At 59.3% G+C, this 23,944-nt stretch overlaps 1 protein-coding gene and 1 long non-coding RNA gene across 3 annotated transcripts; one reads left to right on the forward strand and one right to left on the reverse strand.

Annotated features, from left to right (window-relative positions):
* Positions 1-27: 27 nt before the first annotated feature.
* On the forward strand, positions 28-8,649 carry SNAI3 (snail family transcriptional repressor 3). Of its 2 annotated transcripts, XM_047710154.1 has the most exons (4): positions 28-176; positions 3,294-3,902; positions 5,932-6,133; positions 6,353-8,649. In XM_047710154.1, the coding sequence occupies exons 1-3, from the start codon at positions 101-103 to the stop codon at positions 6,111-6,113; spliced, it is 867 nt and encodes a 288-aa protein (XP_047566110.1). In that variant the 5' UTR covers positions 28-100; the 3' UTR covers positions 6,114-6,133; positions 6,353-8,649. The 2 variants fall into 2 exon arrangements, with proteins under 2 accessions (XP_047566110.1, XP_047566108.1); XM_047710152.1 differs by having other exon boundaries at positions 5,932-8,649.
* On the reverse strand, positions 3,897-23,883 carry LOC125088751 (uncharacterized). Its single transcript, XR_007123774.1, has 11 exons — positions 23,186-23,883; positions 22,651-22,793; positions 21,979-22,306; positions 19,465-19,708; positions 18,157-18,242; positions 14,747-18,022; positions 10,471-13,482; positions 9,890-9,978; positions 8,997-9,476; positions 5,522-8,586; positions 3,897-5,385 (listed from the first exon to the last, which is right to left on the reverse strand). It is a non-coding gene; the product is annotated as an uncharacterized LOC125088751 (long non-coding RNA).
* Between the last annotated feature and the right edge of the window lie 61 nt (positions 23,884-23,944).

Below are 23,944 nucleotides of genomic sequence, written 5' to 3' on the forward strand. Positions count from 1 at the left end.
GCGCTATGCTAATGAACCAGCCCTCCCGCCACCTGCCTGCCGCGCTGCCCGCGGGCGCGGGGTGGACGCGTCGGGGCACCCGCGTCCGCAGGGGGGGACCATGCCACGCTCCTTCCTGGTGAGAGCGCACTCCAGCCACAGGGCTCCCAACTACAGGCAGCTGGAGCCGCAGAGAGGTAGGGGCTGCCGGGCTCCTCGGACTTCGTCCCAGGTGGGAGGAAGGGGGCATCTTGCCGGCAGAGGGGCAGCGAGACCCCGGGTGCGTGGGTGGCCTGCGGGCGCTCGTCCGCTGCTGGGGGCCTCGGCCCCGCGTCGGGCTGGACAGGCGCGGACTCCCTCCCCACCGAGAGAGGTTTCAAGGCCCCCAGTCACTTTGGGGCTCTCCGCCTGGGGCCTGGAGAACCCATCGCAGCTAAGGGAGCCCCGGAGCCATCTTCCCTGGGGCAGGAGGTTTGGGTGCGTGGGTGATGGGGTCCCGGGGACTGGTGGGGAGAGAGACTGGGAGAACTTGGGGATGCGGTCCAAGTGCTCCCCCAGAGCATCCAGAGGAGCCCAGAAGAGTGACCCATGGGCTCTGTGTGCCTAAGCCCAACTCCTGCAGCGCCCCTCCCGGCCCCTCCTGGGCTTCCTCAAACCTCTTATGGGGGTCACCTTCCCTCGGGCCTCCCTTCATCCCCGTGACAGTTCCTCAGAGCAGGCTGTGGGGGGCACTTAGGGGCTGCAGTGCGTCTCCCAACCCCAAGGGTGGCTCAGCGGGGAGAGGCGCGTCCAGGACCCAGGACTGTATGTACCCCATTCCCTGCAAGAAGGTTCCGGGACAAAGGTCTCCCCAGAGTGATCAGAGCCGTTCCCCACAGCTCAGCTGCTTCTTGGGGGGTGAAGACCCCTCCCCGGGGAAACTGCTTGGTGACTCAGACAAAGAGGGGAGGAGGGACACTGTGGAGGCCTGCGAGCGGAGGCCTCCGCATGGATCCATCCTGGGGCCCGCTGCCACCAGGGGGGCCTCCTAGGACTGGGCTCCTGAACTCTGCATTTTGAAATCAGTTTAATGAGTCACCACCAGTGGTTTTCATAAAATGAAACAGAACAGAAACCATCAGAGTGCAGGGCTCAGGGGAAGGAAACCTGTGCTTCAGATATATGTGTGTCTATGATGAGAAATGGAACTGACACGGGCCATAGTAGTGTTTCAAACCTGTTGTCTAGAGCCCGGCCTTAGCACGCACCTGGCTTTACCCTTTGTGCAGACGTGCAGACCAGGGCAGCCAGTGACAAGGGTCAGACTCAGCCAGCTCCCATCCTCCTTCCTCCTCCTGTCACCCCTCCTGCCTGAGGAGAGCTAGGTGACCACTGTGAGCCTCCTCCTGCTAGGGTGTTGTCTGGGGCCCCTCACTCTCTGATTTTAACTAAGTGCCTTTTCAGGCCTCCCCCAGGGAATGTCTAAAACCAGAAGGAACTTAAAAGTCTCTTCTCCCAGGAATTTGAGTCCCAGGACCAGTAAAAACATCCAGCAGCCCCAGGAAGTATGGAAAGCATTTAAAGGACCAGCAGAGGTGTGGGGCAGTGCCACTAGCTTGGCTGCCTCTCTCCCCTGCCCTCCCTCTGGGGCCCCCAAACAGGGTTTGGCTCTGAGATACCTGGGGCCAGGGTGGTGGCTGCATCCCAGAGACAGGAAGGGTGCTCTTTTTCCCCAGTAGAAAGGCCCCTCGTGGCGCTTCTGTGGCGTTTTAGCCTCTCCGGCATCCCAGGGCTATCTTTCCAGAACTTCCTTGGCCTTTGTCTCTTAGCTTGCCGTTGCTACTCTCTCTGGAGGACAGAAATTTGGTGTGCTATTTTATAATTGGAGGATTAGGGGTGAAATCAGGGCAGAGTGGAGGGTGGGAACCTTCCTTAAAGGTCCTCATTTCTCTACAACCTCACCGACACTTGCAACTGTTTTTTTTTTTTTTTTTTAAGATTTTATTTATTTGACAGAGAGAGAAATCACAAGTAGGCAGAGAGGCAGGCAGAGAGAGAGGGGAAAGCAGGCTCCCCGACGCAGGGCTCGATCCCAGGACCCCAAGATCATGGCCTGAGCCAAATGCAGAGGCTTAACCCACTGAGCCACCCAGGCGCCCCGCAATTGGCTGTTTTTAAATTCTAGCCATCCTAGTGGGCATATGTTATCTGGTTGTGGCTTCAATTTGCATTTCCTTGATGGCCAATGAGGGCAAGCACCTTTTCCTGGGCTTGTGAGCCATTTGTATCTCTCTCGTTTTTTTTTTTTTTTTTTTTTTTTTTTTTTTTTTTAAAGTAAGCTCCACGCCCAGTATGGGGCTTGAACTCACAACCCTGAGGTTAAGAGTCAGATGACCTACAAACTGAGCCCACCAGGCACCCTGCCATTTGTAGATCTTGTTTGGAGAAACGTTTATTCAGATCCTTTACCCGTTTTAAAATTCTATTATTTATCTCTCATTGCTGCATTGCAAGAGTTCTTTGTATATTCTGGATGCTAGTGACTTACCGGATGTGATTTGCAAATATTTTCTCCCCAGCTGTGGGTTGTCTTTCTCGACCCAAAGCCTTGCATGAAGGCAGAAACGAGACCAGAGATTTATTCCATCACATCTGGAGCACGAAGTGGGACAGGGGTTGTTCGGGGATTTGGGTTTGGGGGAAATGAGGGATGTAACTACCCACTCACCTGTTGACTCTGGGGGCTCCCGCTGCTCCCATCTGGTCAAGTGTGGGCATGCCGGCCCCCAAGTTCGGGTGCGGCAGCCTGGGGACCAGCTGCCCCAGGAGGCTGTTGGTACCACCGAGCACAGCTGTCAACCTGGCAGCGTTGGCGGGAGGCTGTGCGCACCTCCGTCACCATGGGTGAGGGGTGATCGGGGGTGACTGGAGGCTAATTAGTTGTCTTATACATTGTAGCTGACTGCCAAGTGTTCGCTCTGAATCAGCGCTGTGTGGGAGCCTGGCGCCGTGGCTCTGAGCTGGCCCTGAGGTGGAACGGGGGTCAGGGAGGCCTGCCTGGCCTGGGTCATGGGGGAACCTCCCTCGGCCCCATGAGGGCTCTTCTGGGAGCCTGTTGGGGACTTCTCTTCCTTTGTTTTTAGAGCACTGAGATCTCTCCCGTAGACCCTGTGGTCACGTCCTGAGCTGACACCCCGCCTCGTCAGTCCTTCCCCTGCAAAATGAACTGCGATGACCTAGAGGAGGCCCGGGGTCGGACCAAGCAGTGCAAGTCTGAGGACAGAGTATGGGGGCTCATGTTCACCTGTACCTTCTCTCTCCGTCCTCCCTTCCAGAAGTCAATGGTGCCCGTTCTGCCTGCAGGGGCCTGGTGGTGCCCGTCCTCCTCCCAGATAAGTCGGCCTCTCCCACACCTGCTGACCCTCCCCGGCCCTGGGAGCGCACCTCTGTCATCACCCGCATCTCCCTGCCCCTTCCCCGCCACGAGGAAGCGCAGGGGGCCCCCGGGCCAGACCCCCTGCAAGTTGGCCCGGTGCACCTTTGGGCCAGTCAGGCCCCCAGCGTACCCCTCAAAGATAGCCTGAACCAGCTTAACCTGCCCCCGCTGCTGGTGCTGCCCACACGGTGGCCCCCGATCCCGGGCCCCGCTGGGGACCCCGCCGCAGATGGCCGGCTGGGTGCGGCATGGGCCCCCGGAGGCTTTCAGTGCGTGCACTGCGGCAAGCCCTACCACACGCCGGCCGGGCTGGCCAGGCACCGGGAGCTGCACTGCCAGCTGCGGGCACGGCGCTGCTTTTCCTGCAAACACTGCGACAAGGAGTACGGCAGCTTGGGCGCCCTCAAGATGCACCTGCGCACGCACACGCTGCCTTGCCCCTGCGCCGTCTGCGGCAAGGCCTTCTCCCGGCCCTGGCTGCTCCAGGGCCACATGCGCACCCACACAGGTGGGTTGGTGGGAGGCCCTGGGGGGCGGGGTTCAGGCCTGGCCCCAGACAGGACCAGAGGGGAGAGTTTGCAAACAAGTGGCCAACATGGCCGGGCTCCCTCCAGAGGCTCCGGGGAGGGTCCTTCCTGCCTCGTCTAGCGCCAGGGAGGCCCGGGTGTCCCTCCACGGTGGCCATGTCCCTCGCCCCTGCCCCCATCCTCATGTGGCCTCTCCCCTACGCATATTTGCGTCCATATTGCCTCTGTTGTGAGGACACCAGTATAGGGGGCCAGGGTCCACATACCCAGGGTGACCCCACCCTAATCTGGTCCCATCTGCAGGGGCCCTGGGTTCCAGGTCAGGTCACGTCCACAGGCACTGGAGGTTATGACACAAACACACCTGTTTTGAGACACACAATTCACCCCACAACACCTGGCAAAGCACAGGATGTCCCGGCTTCTGTGGGTCTGACTTGTCACCTTCCGCGGCCTTCCGGAACTCTGGAGCAGGAGGAGTGGGGGACGGAGAAAGACGGGTGGCAAGCATGGGGGACACAGACTGCCTGAATGGCACAGACGACAGCTGGGGCTTGATGAGGGCCCAGGAGCAAACCCATCCTGGGGAAGAGGAGGCCCGAACACAGGAAGGGAGAGGAGGGCAGCTGCGGGCAGACAGAGACAGACGAGCCGACGAAAGAGAGGGGCATGTGCCCAGACCTGAGGCCCAGAGGCCTCAGCACTTCAACTCTGAGGGCAGGAGGTAGGACCACACCGCACCCCAGGCCCACCAGGAGAGGCAGAGGGAGGCACAGACAGAAGGCCAGGAACGAGACTTGCGGGCCAAGGCCCCAGCTGCCACGCATGCCTCCCATCCCCGGAGCCTCCGTGCCCGAGTCTCTGTAACTAGGACTCTTGGAGTCCCAGCTGGGCAGAGGCTCGAAAGCAGAGTCTTGCAGGAGCCACTGTCTGGGCTGAAATTCCATTTGGTTTTCCTCAGCTCCCCCCGCAGAGATGTCCCTGAGTACCCCACCCCACACTCTCAGGCACTCAGCGCTCTGGGTCTGGGAGCCCAGAGGGTGGGAGGCCCCACAGGAGACTGACCGGGCTGGAGGGTGTCCGGGCTTTGAGCAGCAGGGAGAGATGCTCAGGGGCCGTGTGGACTGCAGTCTGGTGCCTCTCGGGGCTCCGCAGGGCGGAGGGCTGGGAGTCACTCCACACGGGCAGAGGACAGATGAGCCCCAGTGGTCCTCTTACACTTGTTAGGGCTATCCAGGGGGCCCAGCTCCCAACGGAAGGACTTTGCGCAAATCCCCAAGCACCCTGATTGGAGGTGCTTTGGAGGACACAAGGTTCCTAAGACGTTCCTAAATGCCTGCGTCCACTGCAGGGGCCGGGGCTCAGTCCTCTCAGCCCGCCTTCACGGCCGATCCGGGAGTGGCACCGCTTGCCACTCTGTCCTTCCACGGCAGGAACAGTGGCCAGAAGGCCCCCCGGAGGGCTCTGGCAGAAACAGAGAAGGATCTGGTGACTGTGGTGATTACAGCAAAGACCCACGCTAGACCTTTCCTCTTAGGGTCTTAGATGCTGTAGTCCTGGCCGGATGTGACCGTCCATCCTGTTCCCAAGAGGCTCTGACCTTGACTGTGTATGTGGGCCTGTTGGTCCTAGGGTTTCCTCCTGGAGCCGGGCTGAGGCCCCCTCCATGAGTGCTGGGGAAGGGCGCTGAAGGAAGAGAATGCATTAGAACGGGCACGAACATTTGGAGAATGTTATTCTTATTCATTTATTTTTTTATTTTAAAGATTTTACTTATTTATTGGGGGGGAGCAGAGGGAGAGGGACTCCCCGCTGAGCAAAGCCTGAGCCGGGGCCCCACCCCACAGCCCTGGGACCATGACCTGGGCTGAAATCCAGAGGCAGGTGCTCACCAGGGGAGCACCCAGGCACCCTGAAGCTTGTTCGTTTGTAAACACGACCCATGAACCCGGGGCCAGCTCCCATGACCAGGCAGAGGGACCCTGACCCACGCTCCCCTTCCTCCCCCAGGTGAGAAGCCCTACACCTGTTCTCACTGTAGCAGGGCCTTCGCCGACCGCTCCAATCTCCGGGCCCACCTGCAGACACACTCTGACACCAAGAAGTACCAGTGCAAGACCTGTGCCAAGACCTTCTCCCGCACGTCGCTCCTGGCGCGTCACCAGGAGTCCAGCTGCTGCCCCGGCCCCTGAGGAGGGTGGGCTCAGTGCAGGTAGGAGGGACAGGACGTCACCCCAGGAGCTGACGGCTGGCCTGCCGTGCTGCCCGGCCCCACACTCGCCTGTTCGGTGTTTCTCCTCTCTGCCTGCCGCTGCCCAACCCCATCCCGAACGGGAGAAGCCTGGAGGGCTGTTAGGGTGAGTGAGCGAAGACAGTGACCAAGGACTGTCCTATGTTTGACTTGCTCTGGTTTCTGCTTCTGTTATCCCAGAGTTAAAGGCCGGTGGGGGACAGCTGCCAGCGTGGCCCGTGCCTGCCATTCCGCTGGCCTTTGTGGGGAGAGCTGCCTCAGGGCTCCCCTCCGCCTGTCGCTGGTCTGGACTCCGGGCTCAGCTGCGTCCCGTCAGGGATGCCGCACGCCGCCCCCGCCCTCCTCCCCAGGCAGCCCCGGACAGAGCGAGGGCCCCCCTACAACCACAGGGCAGAGGACAACCACGTGTCCTCTGAGGCTCTGAGTCAACGGCGGAGGCTGAGCGTGGAACTGTCCTCGAGGGGCTGCAGGTGGGTGACGTGGCCCTCTGGCCGCAGAGTGGGGGAGGGACGGCGAGGGCGTGGAGCCGTGGGACGGAGGGATGAAGGGCAGGACTGGTGGGAGGCCGTGACGCCAGTACAAGCAGGAGGCACCGTCTTCGGAAGAAAGAGACCAGAAATGGGAACAGCATTAAACCGGGAGGGAGAGCAGCCACGGGGTGTGGACGTGCTGGGGAGAGGGTGTGAGCAGAGCTGGGAAATCAAGGCCCAGGGAAGAGGCAGCCGTGGGCTGCGCGTGCCCGCACTGGCAGGGCGCTCAGAAGGCCATCTAGTCTGGGTCTGCACACGTCTCTACGGAGGCCACCACATCGCCCAGGGACTGTGTCCGTGGCACCGTCACCTCCCCTCTGTCTGCCCTTTCCTGAAGTCGCAGGTGTCCACCAGCTGAGAGAGGGGCAGACCTTGACCCTGTCCAAGACAGGCCTCTCAAACAGACTCAGATGCCAACAAGAGACCCCTCCCCAGCCTCCTGCCCCCACGGGGCAGCCTCTTCCCACCTCCAACCACCGGGCGGTCACCTGCTGGGCCGGTCCTCCCTCCTGCCAGCACATCTTGGGGTCTCCGGCTGGCCCCAGGAGGGCGGCCTGCGTCTCACGGAGACTGATTGAGTTCTTGACACCCGGAGGGGACACCTGCTCCTCTCTGCAGGAGGGCTGGCCAGCTGTCAGCAACGCCGCTTCTGGCCCAGGCTGAGGGACAAAGACAGGCACCTTGGTCCTGGCCCAGAATGGGGCCGTAGGGCAAGTGGCAGAGGTCCCCGTCTCAGCCCCAAGCCCTGTGGCCCTGCTGAGGAACGTCCACCAGGCCCACCCTGGCCACACGGCACCTGCAGATTCCGCTGGAGGCTCCTCTGGGGCTGCTTGGACGACGGCCATTGGAGGAGCCTTGGGAACACCCCAGAGGAAACTTGACTGTTATCTTGGGCTTCTCAGGACCAAGGGTGACCTTGACGAAACTGGCCACCCAGGAGCCCGCGGCTCCAGCAAGTACCAGACTGTATCAGCAGGTGGAAGGAAGACGCCCTCTGGGAAAGCCTTCCTCACATTCCCGGGCTGCACCGCTGCCTTCCCTCTGCAGGGATCAGCCGCGCCCTGAGGGACAGACAGTGTGAGCGGGAGGCTTAGCTAATATATCCGAGTCCTGGGGCTGCGTAACCAAGTTCCCCACACCGGCCGGCTTGAACCACAGACGTCCACTCCCCCCCAGTCTGGAGGCCGCACGTCTGAGACCCAGGTGCCAACATGGCCGGTTCCTCGTGGGGCCCCTCTCTCAGCCCCTGCTGGCTTGCCGGCGTCTTCCACGTCCTCGGCTGGTAGACCCGTCACCCATGTCTGCCTCCATCCCACGTGGCGTCTTCCTGCCTGTGCGTCTGTCTCTGTGTGCAAATCCCCCTTTTCCTGAGGACACGCGGCCTACTGGGTTAGGACCCCCCCTGATGACATCATCTTAACTGGATCAACTCCAAAGACCCTGGTTCCAAATGGGGCGACATTCTGAGGTCCTGTGGGTCAGGATTTCAACACCATCCACCCCCAACAGCTGACATGAGCAGAGTTTGCCAAGAGACACCTGGGGTCAACTCCTCTGTCCTTAGTCCACAAAAGTTTGGTGGGTGGGTGCAGTCGATTTAACTGATGGATTTACTGGAAACACTTCCTGTGCTCATTCCCACGCCTGTCCATCGTCCTGAGCAGGGGCCCTGCGCTCACAGGGCGGCCGTCCCTCCCAGCAGTCTCCCAGAGCGCTGGGCTCCTCTGCTGAGCGGGTCAAGCCGGCGATCAGCCTGTGTCCCGCCATCTCACAGAAGGCCTTTCTTTTTTTTTTCTTTTTAAATGGCATCCAGATGCCTGAAGGAAGCTATATTGTAGATTGTGTTCTATTTCTGGGTCCCGATGTCTAAATGAGGCGATGCACCTGTTGGATATGAAGGGAGGGAATTTCGCGGCTCTAAAATAAAGTCGAATGCTTGCCCTTCTGTACCGGCCCATGGAAAATGCTCCTACATTTATATCTGGACTGGCAGAGGGCAGGGCGGTGGAGGCTGGCTTGGCAGAAGGGGTGAGGAAAGGCCTGAGAGCCTGCTGGGAAGCCAGCGGAGGATGAATGGGGGAGACAGGCCCACCGGGAGAGCGTCAACTGGGGTCAGATCACGGGGAGGCCACGCGGCCCGGCCCAAGCGGCTGGCAGCTCCCCCTCCCCGTGTCCCCTGCCTTTCCTTGTCACTTTGGTTATCAGAATTCACCTAGGACACCCATTACAAAGTTGGCTTTCTGGAGCCCCCATCCCGACACCTACAGAGTGGGAACCAGGAAAGGGGGCGAGACCTCGTTCGCGTCTGTCCCAGTGGCGTGGGCACGGCTGGGCTTTCTGTGGGAGCTGCTCTTTGGGTCCCTCCACCCAAAGGCTTTCTTTTTCCTGCCAGACTTTGCTGAACACATGTCCCCTCTTCACCCTGAAGAAGGCCTTTGGATCTCCTCCCTCCGAGGCAAGAGCAAGTGGAGCGGGGGCCAGAGGCCCTAGGGCCGAGGAGCTGGGAGCCGGTGCTGTGGCCATAGCCCGTCCGGTAGACGCTCCACCAGTTCCATCCAGCAGAAAGCAGAAGGCTAAGAGATCAGGGGGGATTCTGGACAAGAGGAAAACCATGTAATAAGCCCTCCAAGCTCGGGGACCCCATCTTTCAACAAGAGAGGAGTCCCTGGATGGTGGTGTGAGGGTGACGGACAGGGTCAGCATCAGATACCCAGCCAGGAAAACCACTGTTCTTGGACTCAGATGCCAGCTCCTGGCCTCCTCGGGCTCAGGTCCTGGAAACAGGTGCAAGAGGGACACCCAGTGTCTCGGTGGCCGGGTCCCCTGCTCCATCCCCCATTCAAGGAAACCACTCTCCTGAAGCTACAGACACACTAGGGTTATGCCTTCCCTTCCAAAAGTCCAGAGGGTTCCATAAATATCATTTTGGCCCGGAATATTCGGGGGGTTCTCTAGAAGTTTGAAAATAGCCTGCTTGTTACTATCTATACTCAGAGAACCCACTCCCGGCCTCCACTTGGGGGCTAAGTATAGCTCGCTGGCAAGGTTCAATGGAACAAAAGTTTCCAGACCTCTGTCACTTGCGCACAGCATGACATTCCAGGGAGGATGCAGCCAAGACTCAGAGGGGGTCCAAGGAGGCCGGGACAGAAGGGCGCCCCCGAGCGAGGGCGTCTGTGGGACTCACCGGCAATCAGGGTGTCCTGGCTCGGTCCCCAAGGGAGGAGTTCTGATCCTAGCTGAGTCAGTCCCACTGTAAGGCCTTGGCTTCCGCTTCTGTAAAAAAAGGAAACCATGCTAAACTCAGTTTCAGAATTCAGGGGAGGACCAAATACATGTAATAGCAAAAAAAAAAAAAAAAGAAAGAAAGAAAGAAAGAAAGAAAGGAAAAAGACACTCAAGATTCCTCAAATAAAACCAAACAGCTAACTTCAGAGAAACCCTTCCCTCCTCTTAGAGTCTGCATGCGCCTCCCGGCCAGCAAGTTCTGGCTCCCGCTCTCCCCTCCCAGCTGCCTGCCCAGCTCACTGAGCTGCTGGGAGCGTCCTCGGGGCCCCGCACACACGGGGCAGGGGCTCAAGGTCACAGTGGGGCCAAGGGGGCTGCTGAGGGGCAGAGGTCGGAGCCCGTCTCAGCAGCTGGGCACGTACATCTCTGGTACGTGCAGAAGGTCAGGGCTGTGTCCCCCATCGTCCACCTGTGCTGTGCCCCCAACCCCCAGGCTGACCTGAGGGCATCCTCCACCCCCCGCCAACAGTCTCCCCACACCTCTGTCCTTCGGGGCCTCTTCTGTCTTCCTGTGAAGATCCACCAGTCACGGGTCCTTCAGGAGGACGTGGAATCACTCGGCCCATCTAGCTTAAGATACCAGTCCCCTTCCCTCCCCTGGGAGCAGGCCTAGGCTCCAGAGTGACACAGTGACTCGGAAATGAGAGTATGTAAGGAAGCCACAGGGATCCTGGAGCCACAGGGGACTGAAGCCTGCAAGTGTTCTGACTCGGCCAAAAAGAGGCTGGGTTAGGGACAGTCTGAGCCCTGATCCCGCCGCCAGCCCCTCCACTGAGTGTGAGATGAGGTGCAGCCGCTGTCCCTGTGGCTCTGGCGACCTTGGTGGCGGCTGTGTCTGCCCCCTCACAGAACCCCCCCCGTGATGGCGGCTACGAGGGAGGCCCCTTGCCATGAGGGCACGAGCTGACGGTGCGTAGGAGCTGCAGGGGTCGGCGCCGGCGTCTTCACACGGGCCCGCCAGCCCACTGCCCCAGGGCCCTGGCACCTCCCCACCACGCACTCGTGGAAATCAGATGCAGCCTAAGGACGTCCTGAGTTGTACTCAACCTCAAGCCTGGGTGCCGGCCTCTGCCGTGTTCCGAGCGAAGGCATGGGAGGTGTGCGGAGCCCGTCACGGGGCGCGCGGGTCGTCTCCGAGGAGGGCACGTGCCACGGAGACGCAGGCCTGTGCACCTGCAGGCATCTTGTCAGAAAAGAACTAAGGGAGCCTGTCTCTTCCAGGAGAATGAACAGGACTTCTCGCCCATAACACCTACACATTTAAGAGAAAATGACCATTTCGGAAGCTTTCTATCTCTTGGCAGCTTTCAGGCTCAAAGACTTTTCTGATGAGAAAATGATTTCTTTTTCTTTTTTTTAAATTTAATTTCTTTTCAGTGTAACAGAATTCATTGTTTATGCACCACACCCAGTGCTCCATGCAATGCGTACCCTCCCTAATACCCACATCCAGGCTCCCCCAACCTCCCATCCCTGAAAATGATTTTTTTAAATTATGAAATGAAACGTCAATATATGGACGTTCCAGATAAAAGAATGAACCATTGTTTTCCCAACGACCGATGCGGACACTGCGACACCCCACCCAGGCCGGAGACCCCAAGGATGGGGCAGATTTCTGTGGATCGGAGTGCGGGAGGCGTTCACCAAGAGGTCAGATTCCCGGTCGCAGCTCGCTGGGAGGCGGTGTCACCACAGACAAGCCGCAGGCATCTGGAGGAGCTGGAGTGCGTTTCTGTCCCGTCTGTGGGGTCGGGAAGACGGGACAGTCTGGCCGCTCCAGCCAGGACCCCAGACACCCAGATTCGCAACAATGCCAAACCATGTCACTGTCCTAAAACTGCTGTGGGAAACAGTTCCCGTTCACACAGATGTGTCAGCGCGTGGTGGGTTTCTTACCGATGATTCTGAATGAACGTGGTTTGCGCATCGTTACATCAACTGAACTCCCAACACCGGGCAGTGTACAGGCACCGTGTGCACAGCTCTCGGTGCTGAGCCTGGGGCGTGGGCACACTCGGACAGCCAGCCGGAGAACCGCGCGCCCAGGGTGGGAGCAGGAGCTTGTGGGGGTGCACGGATGCCGCCCAGCCGGGCGCTGGGAGAGAAGCTCGCACCGGGCACGGCGAGATGCGAGAGACGCCCATCGCTGCTCCACGGGGGCCTCCTGCTTCCCGGGCCGTGCACGCACCCGCAGGCGCCAGGCTCATCTTCTCTGTCCTGCCGCCACCGCCTCAGCTCAAGCCCTGCGCTCCCAGCCCGACCAGCGAGAGCTCCTCCTGGGCCCTGCTCCCACCTTCCCTCCACACCTGCCTCCCCCACGCCCAGCGCAGCGCCCTGGCAACCTCACATTCAAGACCACGACCCGTGGCGTCCTGTGGGAGGCCACCTTCACCCTAAACCCTCCGTGTGCCGGGCCTGTATCTGATCGGGACAGGCGCTTGGCAAACCCAAGGGAATGAACGAAAGGGCACCTGGCTGGCTCAGGTCGTGATCAAAGCGTCCTCGGATGGAGTCCCGCGTCGGGCTCCCTGGTCAGCGGGGAGTCTGCTTCTGCCTCTGCCGCTCCCCCCATTCATGCTCTCTCTCAAATAAAATCTTAAAAAAGGGGGGGAATAAAGGAACAGGCGGGGGACAGGGCAAGGCTCCGTCTAAACCAGCCTTTATTTCTGTTTTCTTCAGTCCATTTGCGGGACCAATCTCACAGCCGTGGCCTTTCCTCATCCTTAGAAAGGAAGCTGCTGGCCACGGCACAAGTGCGAGGAGCACCATCAGGCCCCGGGGCGGGTGAGCAGCCTGCTGAGCTCCTGCGGGCCGGCCGGGCTGCAGACACGGCGTGCGGGCGCCGGCAAGCGGGCGGGCGGTGAAGGCGACGGCGGAGACCATCCCCACTGTCAGCGGCGTGGACAGGGGACGCCAGGGTGCATGCGGTGTGGGGACGCCCGCCGGCCGGCTCCAGCTGACAAGGCTTCTGGCCGGGTGCGCGCACGGAGCGAGGACACACATGAGCTCACTTCGGAGCAGAGGCCACAGAAGCAGCCATGCCACTCACTGATTTAAACGCCCGACACTGTTTCTTCTGGAAGGAGGCAGCACTGCCCTGTGCGATTCTGGGGCCAATAACAGCCAGTACTCACCATGGACCGCCGTGGACGTGACACTGGCAGGCCCTTCTCCACCAGAGAGGTCACGCGGTGTGTTGGGTGGCGGCTGCCATTGACACCTTCACACTCTGGCTTCAGAGTCTGTGATCTCAGCTACTCAACCATGTTGCCGCTCAGCAAGACACTCTGAGCTCTTCCCTTGCAAATCAGACCCCAGAAACGGGGGAGATCAGGAGGCAGAAGTTCTAGAAAGGGCAGGCCCGGGTGTGCAGAGATGGCTGGAGGGTGGCTGGGCACGTGCAGGAGGGGAGCTGCCCTGGGGCCTGGAGGAAAACACCTCCCTGACGGGTCTGGGGCTCGAGCGTGGAAAGTGGGGTTCTCTTAACACCTGCCCAGGGGAAAACAAAGGGCCATAAGCAGCAGTGGGGGAGGGGCGGGGCAGCACCGGAAAACCACGTAAGGACAGTGGGATGCTCAAAATTTCACCGAGCTGACCAGGCCTCTTTTTTTGTTTTTAAGATTTTATTTATTTATTTGACAGACAGAGACACAGCGAGAGAGGGAACACAAGCAGGGGGAGTGGGAGAGGGGAAAGAGGATCCCTGCTCCGCGGGGCAGGGCTCGATCCCGGGACCCTGAGACCATGACCTGAGCCGAAGGCAGACGCTTAATGACTGAGCCCCCCAGGCACCTCTGACCAGGCTTTGAGAAACAGGACAGGGGCGCCTGGGTGGCTCAGTGGGTTAAGCCGCTGCCTTCGGCTCAGGTCATGATCCCAGGGTCCTGGGATCGAGCCCCGCATCGGGCTCTCTGCTCAGTGGGGAGCCTGCTTCCCTTCCTCTCTCTCTGCCTGCCTCTCTGCCTACTTGTGATCTCTGTCTGTCAAATAAATAAATAAAAATCTTAAAAAAAAAAAAAAAAAAAAAAAAAGAGAGAAACAGGACAGAAAGGCCAGGAAGACCAAAGAGGGTGGAGGTCGAAGGACAGTGGCCAGGATTCCAGGAGTCCGAAGGCAGATTCAGGAAGGATTTCCCCTGAGCCGGGTGGGACGCTGCCACGCACAGCTGGGCTTGGGGACCAAACAGGTAGCAGGTGACCTGCCCACCACAGCACCGGGCACCCAGCAGGTGCCTGATATCTGGCCTCCACACTCTGGGACTCCCAGCTCAGGTCCTGGTTCACAATGACACCTTAAACTGTCCCTGCCACAACACAGACCTTTCAGGAAAAGACCAGCAGCGAGGCAGAGCAGGCAGGGCCGGCTGGCACCTCCCAAGACCAGCCAGACACTTGCAGGAGCACGTGTGCGTGGGGCCAGTGGGAGGCCCCGGCCACCGTCTACTGGAGTACACACAGACTGGCCTGCAAAACGCCCTCTTCCCCAGTGTCTGGGGACGACAACGCATCCTAACTCCAGGACGCTGGGGCCGCCCTTACACACTCCACAGGTGGGACTGAGAGCTCCAAGACTCTCTCTCCTTGTCCTGGGGCTGCTGGTTCCAGACAAAGGTGTGGGCAGGCTGGTCCCTCTCTGCGTGGCCTGCAGACTGGTGTCTTCTCCCTACGTCCTCGTGTGGTCCTCCCTCGGCGCCTGCCTGTGCCTGATTTCCTTGTGTCCCCCAAGCCCTGGGATCTGGGTCTGCCCTACTGACCTCACTGTAACTCGATCAGCTCTTTAAAGATGCTCTCTCCAAACACAGGCACATCATGAGGTCCTGGGCGTCAAGATGTCAACATACACTTGCAGAGGGCAACTCAGCCCGAGAGCTCCCTTCCGAAACCACGGATCTTCTATCAACAGAGAAACGCCAGCGTGCCCCCGCCCCGGCACCAGTGCGCCACGAGCAGCCCTCCCTGGAGTCAGACTCTGGGGCTCCGAGGTGGGTGCTGTCCCCGCCCCCGTTCAGGGTGGGTGGCACAGAGGTGGACTGAACTGCTCGGAGGCTCCCGGCCACAACACATGGGACCAGGATGGGAACCAGGCAGCCTCCCCCGGACCCCAGAATCCTCAGGCCCCGCCCCTGCTGGAAAGTAGCCCTGCAGGGACCCAAGGGCCTCAGGTCAGGCAAGCGCCTTGCTCTCTCCCACGTGAGAACCGGGAGCTGCTGGCCTTCCCTGGGACTGGCTCAGGGACCCACGCGTCCCCGCTCCTTGTCCTTGCCACCTTCCCCAGTTGCCCCTGCACACGTGCCTCATGATGCGTCTCACACATCCCCCAGACTAAGCCCAAAGCATAAATAAAACACGGACTAAAACCTGTACACGTGGGCACCTGGTGGCTCAGTGGGTGAAGCTGCCTTCGGCTCCCAGGTCCTATCCCGAGGTCCTGAGATCGAGCCCCGAGTCAGGCTCCCTGCTCAGCGGGAAGCCTGCTTCTCCCTCTGCCTGTCGCTCCTTCCACTTATTCTCTCCATCTCTCTCTCTCTAAAATAAGATCTCAAAAACCTGTACACAAAGTCCTGTCTTGTGCTCTGCTGACGGAGAAGAGCAGGGAGCATCTGCTTCGTGCCCGGCACAGCCCCCTCAGCGGCCCCGAGGAACAGGGCTCGGGAGGAAACGGGAGCCCCAGTGGCCAGAGGAAAAGCAGAGATGCAAACCTAGACGCCTCTGCCTGCGTCTGGTGGACATGAGCCACTGTGAGCAGAGTCCCCCAGTTTTGAGAAAAATGCCAACAGTCTCAAAAGGGCTGAGCCAGGACCGTGCAGACAGACAGGAAGAAGCTCAGGCCACGGCGCACACAGACACCATTCATCCCGAGCCTTCCTGTCGGGGGGACAGACCCTGGTGCGGGTGCGGCATGGGGGGGCGCCGTGCTCACGGGCTGCTCTGCTGGGCTCATCTCAAACTCTCCGCTTTTCGACAGGGGACCCACACTCTCGGCTTTACAGAGCCCTCAGTGACATTGGCTGGTCCTGTACTGAGGACAGGTGAAGAGTGCACGCATGACTGGGTGACTCCAGACGGAGGGCGCCCAGAGCTCCCGCTTCCTTTACTTGACATGCTCCCCCGCCCCCCACTATCACTGGGGCTCTGTCGCCCGCGGAGCCGCACACCGTGCTGCCTTCACCGCATCGGACTCTGGGTTTACGTCTGGTTCAAAGAGCTCAGCTGGGTTCAGCAGTCGAAGGGCAAATGTTTCCGACGCAGGCAGCAAAGACAGTGTGACCCTGACACGACAGACACGGTAGCTGTCTTCTGACGCTCTGAGAACCCACTGAGCTCCGTCGGTCTAAGCCAGTCACCAGACCCCTCAGTTCATAACCACCCACCTGGTAGCTCACACACACGAAATCGGGGCATCACTAGGCAGCCACAGAGAGCAGTGACTGGCCTATGGCCATATGCACAGACATGAGGTGTGGGGGCTGATGGGTCAGGACACCTGTGCACACCTGTGAAGCCCCGGTCTGCTCCATGGGACAGACACACCTAGCCAGTCTCCTCCTGCCCTCGTCTGTCTCCCCTACCTCAGCCCTTCTCCAGGCAACCATGCAGCTGCCTTCTGTCACACAAAGGCTGCTGGCACTTTCTTGAATTCTTAACAGTGGGACCTGCCATGACTGTTTGCACACCTCAGTCCCAACCCCAAGGCCTCAACACATGACACGTTTTCTTCCCAGACTTCTCAAGGCCTGAGATTCCCTTTGCTGACCCTCCAATGCTGGTCCAGAACTTTCATTATAGACCACCTTGGTCTGCATTTTAAGAGACGACAGATGTCACAGACCACGTCTACAGACAGAGGATATAGACTATCATAGTCTAGATGACAAATGACATGGACCGTCCTGGTCTACAGACAACAGAGAACATGGACCATCACAGACTAGAGACAACAGACGACATAGGCCATTGCGGACTGCCGACAACAGACGACAGGGACTGTCCTGGTCTACAGATGACAGACAACACAGACCATCCTGGTCTGCAGATGACATGGACCTTCACAGACTGGAGATGACAGATGACGAGGACCGTCCTGGTCTACACATGACAGAGGACATGGACCATCACGGACTAGAGATGACAGATGACAAAGGCCATCACGGACTACAGACAACACAGACCATCCTGTCTACAGACAACATGGACCATCAGGACTAGAGACGACAAATGGCAGGGACTGTCCTGAACTACAGATGACACGAACTGTCACAGACTAGAGATGACAGAAGAAACAGGCTGTCCTGGTCTACAGACAACAGATGACCTGGACCATCACGGTCTGGAGAAGACAGATGACACTGACCGTCACGGTCTAGAGATGACAGACGACATGGACCTGTCACGGTCTACAGATGACAGACGACATGGACCATCATGGGACAGAAATGACAGACGATGCAGACTGCTACGGTCCAGAGAAGACAGACGACACAGACCATCATGGTCCAGAGACGACAGACGACATGGACCGTCATGGTCGACAGATGACAGACTCTCAGAGTCTATAAACAGCAGGCGCAGACCACCACAGCTGTAGATGACAGATGTTGCTGTCTAGGCTGCAGCACACAGTGGAGGTCACTGACCCTGGTGAGCAGGGGTCTCCGTGCTCCAGCTCACCCCTGCGACCAACGAGCTTTGCTCGAGATACAGTTACAATCGTGTCGTTCCCCAGACCGAAAGCCAGACCTTTCTCGCGGTCTGTGGGGCCTGAGCATTCCCAGCACCTCCGGCAGCACGCCACCGTCTCTGCTGTGTCCTGCTCACTCCAGCACTTGTCTCACCTCTGCAGGGAGGCTGTGACCCTCCCGAGGACAGGACTCCCCCGGCCTCACCTGGCACCGTGCGCTGCTGGAGGGTCCCTAGAAAGGCTTCACGGATGAACAGAGAGGCACACGTGTGAACTTCAGCAGAGCTTAGAAGAGAGTCACAGGCTTTACAGCCTGCATTCTGTGGCGACGAGAAAGTCACCCAGCTGCTTCCTGCGGGGACAGAATGAAGGACAGTTTGGGAAGCTGGAAAAGGTGGCTGGGGGTGACCTCGTGCCAGGCCAGGGCACACCCACTCTTTAAATGCTTCTTGTTCCATCTCTGCCCCGAGCCCTGCTACCTCTCACCTTCCCACGATGTCGGCAGGTGCCAGGAATCTGAAAGTGCTCGGCTCTAGCCAAGGAGGCCCTGGATCCACGACTCTGAATCCTCCCTGTAAAGGAGAGAGCAGGACCTTTAGGACATAACCGTGTGAGCAGAGGCAGGCTCAGAAGCCACACAGTGCCCGCACAACAGGACAGCAAGAGAAGCAGGGCCCACCCACCAGCCTGCATTCTGGCGCGCAGACCCGAGAGGGACGGTAGCCCCAAGGAGTTCAGAGCCCGGGCCAGGGTCCCAGAATGAGTGGTAGAGGCTGGGGAGTCATATTTTGATGCCTTAAGGGACCACAGGACCTGTGCTCTGTGCATCAAATACTCCTTAATAAACAGGAAAACTTTACAAAGGAATAGTGGCTCTGGGAGAAAAAAGAGACGTCAGGAAGGGGGGCCGGTGCTTCCTGGAGCAATCACGGGGCAAGGTCCCACCCCTTCTCCCCTGAACACGGGCTCCTGAAGGTCTCCAGGATGCCAGGAACGGGTGTGCCAGATCTGTCCCAGCAAGCCCGCAGCTCCGGCCACTCTGCCTCACATCCATTTCTCTAGATGGGACTGCTGGTGAGCTGTGGCAGGTCCCCAGGGTAATTAAAGGGTACGAGAACGCCTCACTGAGCTGCCTAGCAGCTGGTGTTCAAGACAAGTCTATCATGAGCATAAATGAAACAATTCATGTAAGGACTCTGTCCCCAGTATGCAGGCAGGAGCAAAGTGCCTGGAGATGGGCAGGCCAGGCAGCTGAAGACCCCTGAGAATCGTCACGCAGGAGACCCAGGAGTGCTGAGCTCTGGTCCCCCTCTGGTCCCCAAGCAGGAGGGAAGGGCCACAGGACGACAGTGCCCAGGCCCCAATTCCCATGCCAGGCTGTGATCACCCGCTTCTGCTGACCACACTCCCACACCAGCACCTGGCACAGCACTGTGACGCAGGGCAGATCCCTGATGGACGGTGACTGAATGACCAACGAGGCCCTTCGTGCTTTCCTGAAACGCCAAGTGCTCAGGGAAGGTCAGGCCCTGGAGCCTGTGGCCAGGAGGTGACCTTGGCCCTAATGCCCCACCGTGCATATGGTCCCCGCAGATAGCACACGAGGACCCCATGTCTTCAGTTCTGCCTCAGGCGGCTCGTGGAGCAGGGACGGGCTGAGCAGCAGCCAGTGAGGACAGTCGTCCTTTCTCCTGTGTCCGAGCCCTGCACTTGGCGGTTGGCAGTAGAGACAATGCTCTTGGACCACAAAGGAAGACACTGGGGCCACCGCAGCGAAGAAACCTACATACGTACCCGAGTCAGGTCTGCCCGACTCCGGAGCCAACACACTTCTTCTCATCTGTCTTTGCGACTCACGGCATGGCCTTCGGACCAGCCGCTTTCGTCACTGGCACCCCCTGGTGCTTGCTAGAAATGCAGAGGCCGCACTCCAGACCTCCCGAACCAGGATCTCCACAAGCTCCCGAGAGGACTCGTGTGCACGTTAACACTGGAGAAACACTGCCGAGACTCCGTCTCATCAACACTGGGAGACGACCTGGAATAAAGGGCCGTCTCGGAATGCAGACCGGAACCACGACGAGAAGCAACTTCACACCCATTAGGACCGCGGTTATTAAAAACAAAGACGAAAAAGAAAATAAGCACTGGGGCGCCCGGGGGGTGTAGTCGGTTGAGTGTCAACTCTTGGTTTCAGCTTGGGTCGTGGGACCGAGCCCTGTGTCGGACTCTGGGCTCAGTGGGGAGTTTGCTTCTCCCCGCTAAATAAAAAATATTTAAAAAGAAAAGAAAGAAAAGAAGGGGTGTGGAGCAACTGGGCTCTTTGTGCACCGCTGGTGGACACCTAGGACACGGCTGTCACAGGAGAACACCACAGCAGCTCCTCAAAAAACAGAGAATTCCCGTAAGACCCAGCAAGTCCATCTCTGAGTATCTGCCCCAAAGCACTAAGAGCAGGGACCTGCACGGACACCGGGACAGCTGTGTTCACAGCGGCGTCGCTCACAACGGCCGGAAGGCGGAAGCAAGCAAAGCATCCCTCGGAGGACGACCGGAAAAGCACGATGTGGCCTGGCCCTGCAGGGGACGGTAGCACTCGGCCTTAGGAAAGGTCATGACACCTGCTACACCGTATGGATGGGCCCGGGGTGGGGGGGGTATTACACTGAGTGAGAAAAGCCAGACACCACAGGACAAACACTGTACCATCCCACTCACAGGCGGTCCCTGGGAGAGTCGGATCCGTACAGAAGAGGGGGGTGCCAGGGGCTTGGTACAGGACAGGGAGTCGGTTTAATGGGGACCGAGCTCGAGCTGCAGAAGACGGGCGCGTTCTGTGCACGAGTGGCGGCGTCTGCGTTACGGTGAGTGCGCTGCACACCCCCGAGCTGATCCAAAACCGGCTAAGACGGTAAATTTTAGGCTATATGTATATTTATTTTTAAGATCTATTTGTTTACTTTAGAGAGTGGGGGCGAGAGAGAGAGCGCGCACAGCAGGAGGGGAGGGGCAGGGAGAGCGGACCTCAGGCTGCGCGGAGCACAGAGCCCCACACGGGGCTCAGTCCCGTGACCCAGATCACCACCCGAGCTGAAACCAGGAGTCGCACGCTCACCACCCACGTGCCCCTGGGCTATGTATATTTCAGCGCAATTTTTAAAAAATGCTTTAAAATAAAAGAATCTGGGGGGGACTGTGGGAGATGCTTTAGGCTTACCGAAGTACACTCTGCTCTTCATTCTTGGTACTTGGCCTTGAAATGTCAAGCTTTACTCCCTGTTTTCCACATACCTTTGAAACACATGAAGGGAACAGACAGAAAAATCAGAATAATGAGGCCTCTGTGGGGTTAACAGGCATTAGCCCCACAGCCCATATAACCAAAAGCTGAGAGTGGGAAAAACATAACTTACCCAAGAGGCCCTATGAGGGGTTGACTTTACACATGTGGGTAGGTGCTGGGCTGAGGGTGTCGGTGTGGGAACTGGGCCCCGCCCCTTCTATAGGGCTTGTCCGTTCAAGGTTCTCTGTTCAATAAGGGAGGCTTGGCCCACTAGCATGTGCTCAGGCATTTAGGCCCACTTGCCGGAACAGAGTACGGTCTACATCATGATAATAACAAAAACAAAGGAATACCCATTTCACTACACGGGGACGATGGGGAGGAAGGGACATTGTTGGGGTAGAACAGAACCCCTTCTTCCTACTCAGTGGTAACCAACAGATGCTATTCAAAACTGAAAAAAGGGATCAGAGAAATTAGAAAGAATACGAGCGGGTTATTTAGAAATACGGAGGAAGGGCCACCTGAGCAGCTCCGTCGGAAAGCGTCTGCCTTCAGCTCGGGTCATACTCCTGGGGTCGTGGGATCGAGCCCCGCATCGGGCTCCTGCTCCGCGGGGAGCCTGCTTCTCCCTCTGCCTGCAGCTTCCCCTGGTTGTGCTTACAAGTAAATAAAATCTTAAAAAGAGAAAGAAAAATGGAGAAAAACAACAGATTTGAACAGTGGCCACCTTCGGGGTACTTGGGTAGCGCAGCTGCTTATGCACCTGACTCCTGCTCTCAGCTCAGGTCATGACCTAAAGTCCGGGAACCGAGCCCCACTTTGGGCCTGGTGCTCAGTGTGGACGCTGCTTGAGATTCTCTCTCCCTCTCCCTGCTCCAGCAGCGCTCCTGTCTCTCTCGACTAAAATGAATCTAAAAATAAAGAAAGAGTGGCTGCCTTTGGGAAGCCAAAACCTGGAGGTGGTAAGTATGCCGGCACGGGTCCAGTAACTACGTTTTAAAATCACGCGTGTACCACATTACCTTAAGCTGTTCAGGCTGCTATAACAAAGGACCCCAGCCTGGGGGGCTTACAAGCCCCACTGGTGTCTCACGGTCCAAGACCAAGGTCCTGGCAGATGCCCCGTCTGCGGAGGACCCAGTCCCGGTTCAGGAGGCCGCGTCCTCACGGGGCAGAAGCGGGGAGAGCGCGGGCTCGGGGCCTCTGCTGCAAGGGCTCTAACCCCATCACGAGGCTCCGCCTGCTGACCTCACGGCCTCCCACCGGCCCCGCCGGGCACCGTCACACTGGGGGTTCATGACAGGAGCTGGGAGAACTTCATACAGGTCCGTGCTGATCTTTCCACCACTACTACAGCAGAACGTACATTCCTGAGGCTCACAGGTGACCCGGCTACAGAGAACACCCCCTAGGGGGGCCCAGACGGTCTATCATCAACCTTTCAAAACAGGCCGTAGCGGCTTTGCATGAAGCAGGAACACGATGTCAAGAGCAGCTTAAACTAACAAGCACCATGTTCACATCAGACGGAGACGGGGGCCGCGCGCCGCGGTGGCCGGGTTCCCACAACCGATCCCGCTGCCTTCCGGGAACCTGCCGACAGCTCTCAGAACTGCCCCACACAGTCCGCGTGGCCTGTGATCCCCACTGAGGAACCTTCTAAGGGACACGAGCGCCGACACAGGACGTGCTACCTGAGAAGCCGCTCACACTGTTAAGAAGAACCGGTGACGCCTACCGGCCCAGCAGCAGGCGGTGAGCTGGGAAGAAGGCGGCACGTCCAGACAACAGAACGGGGCGCACTCCTGCACGGAGCGGGCGTGACCCCAAGAAGCACCTACGTGGGAAAAGGTGTTGGCACGTGGGTATCACGCGTGAACGCTGAGGGAACCGGACACAAAACACGAGCACTGGCACCTCTGGGGAGAGGAGGGCTGGGGCGGCCGGGTTTGCTCCGCGTCTCCCAACCTGGCCGGCATCTCGGCCACGGCAAGGGCAACAGTGGCTGCTGGTAAAGGGCGGGGGACATCGGGAGCTGATGCTGCAAGGCTGCGAGCTCCGGTTTTCAAGGAAGAGGTCCGTGGCCTCAGGGCGGTCGTGGCTGTCAAAGGGGAACCGACTCGGGCCACAGAACCACACACTGGAGAACAGTGAAACGGGTTTTACACGGTAACTCAGCGCCCGTGGGTACCGACCCCTCTTAACAGCGGGAAAAAGGTCCCCGCTTACCCGAGCTTTAAGAAGAGGGGGTGAGTGGGGCTCCTGGGTGGCTGAGGGGTTAAACTGCACCTCGGGGCTTCTGTTCAGGTCATGACCTCAGGTGGGCTCACCCCGCCCCCCGCATCGGCCTCCACACTCAGCCGACCCGCGGGAGATTGTCTGCCTCCTCCCCTCCCCCGTCTAAGTAAGTCTGTTAGAAACTGCGGGGCCTGAGGTTTGAGAGAGACTGTCTGAAGCCACGTCCCTGGTGCCCGCCCAACCCAGCACAGCTCGGGGTAGGGATGCGGACCCCACAGTGACCCACACCGCTGGGGCGCAGGGGACTCCACGATCTTCAGACGAGGGGAAGACCTATGGGCACTATGGGCACGGGGACCCCGACGGTCAGGAGTGCGGAGACCTGTGCGCCCCGCGGGAACGGGGACCCCGACGGTCAGGCGTGGGGGTGCGCCCCGCGGCGCCCGAGACTCCGGGGCTGGCCCTTTGGCTCCGCCGGGACGCCCAGCGCGGTCACCCCGTCTGTAAGTCCGGAGCTGCTGAGGGCGTCTGGGCGCCTGGTCCCCCTAAGCCCAGCCGGGCAGGACAGGCCCTCGGCGTGCGGTCCCCACCGCGTCCGGCCGCGGGAACCTTTCCCCTCAGCCGCAATCCAGAGTCGCTCCGAGGAAGTCCGACGCCACGCGCCTGCGCATACCCCTGCGCCTGCGCGGTCCCAGCTCCTACGCAGAGCCCTGCGCCTGCGTGGAGGGGGGCGGGGGGGAAATACCTGGA

Source organism: Lutra lutra, chromosome 17 (genome assembly GCF_902655055.1).
Source record: "Lutra lutra chromosome 17, mLutLut1.2, whole genome shotgun sequence".
NCBI lineage: Eukaryota > Metazoa > Chordata > Mammalia > Carnivora > Mustelidae > Lutra > Lutra lutra.

Bases quoted from the DNA above. Each gene is read 5' to 3' on its own strand.
- SNAI3 (XM_047710152.1), top strand. From the start codon at position 101: ATGCCACGCTCCTTCCTGGTGAGAGCGCACTCCAGCCACAGGGCTCCC. The intron at 177-3,293 runs GTAGGGGCTGCC...CCTCCCTTCCAG, and splicing joins GCAGCTGGAGCCGCAGAGAG to AAGTCAATGGTGCCCGTTCT. The intron at 3,903-5,931 runs GTGGGTTGGTGG...TTCCTCCCCCAG, and splicing joins CCACATGCGCACCCACACAG to GTGAGAAGCCCTACACCTGT.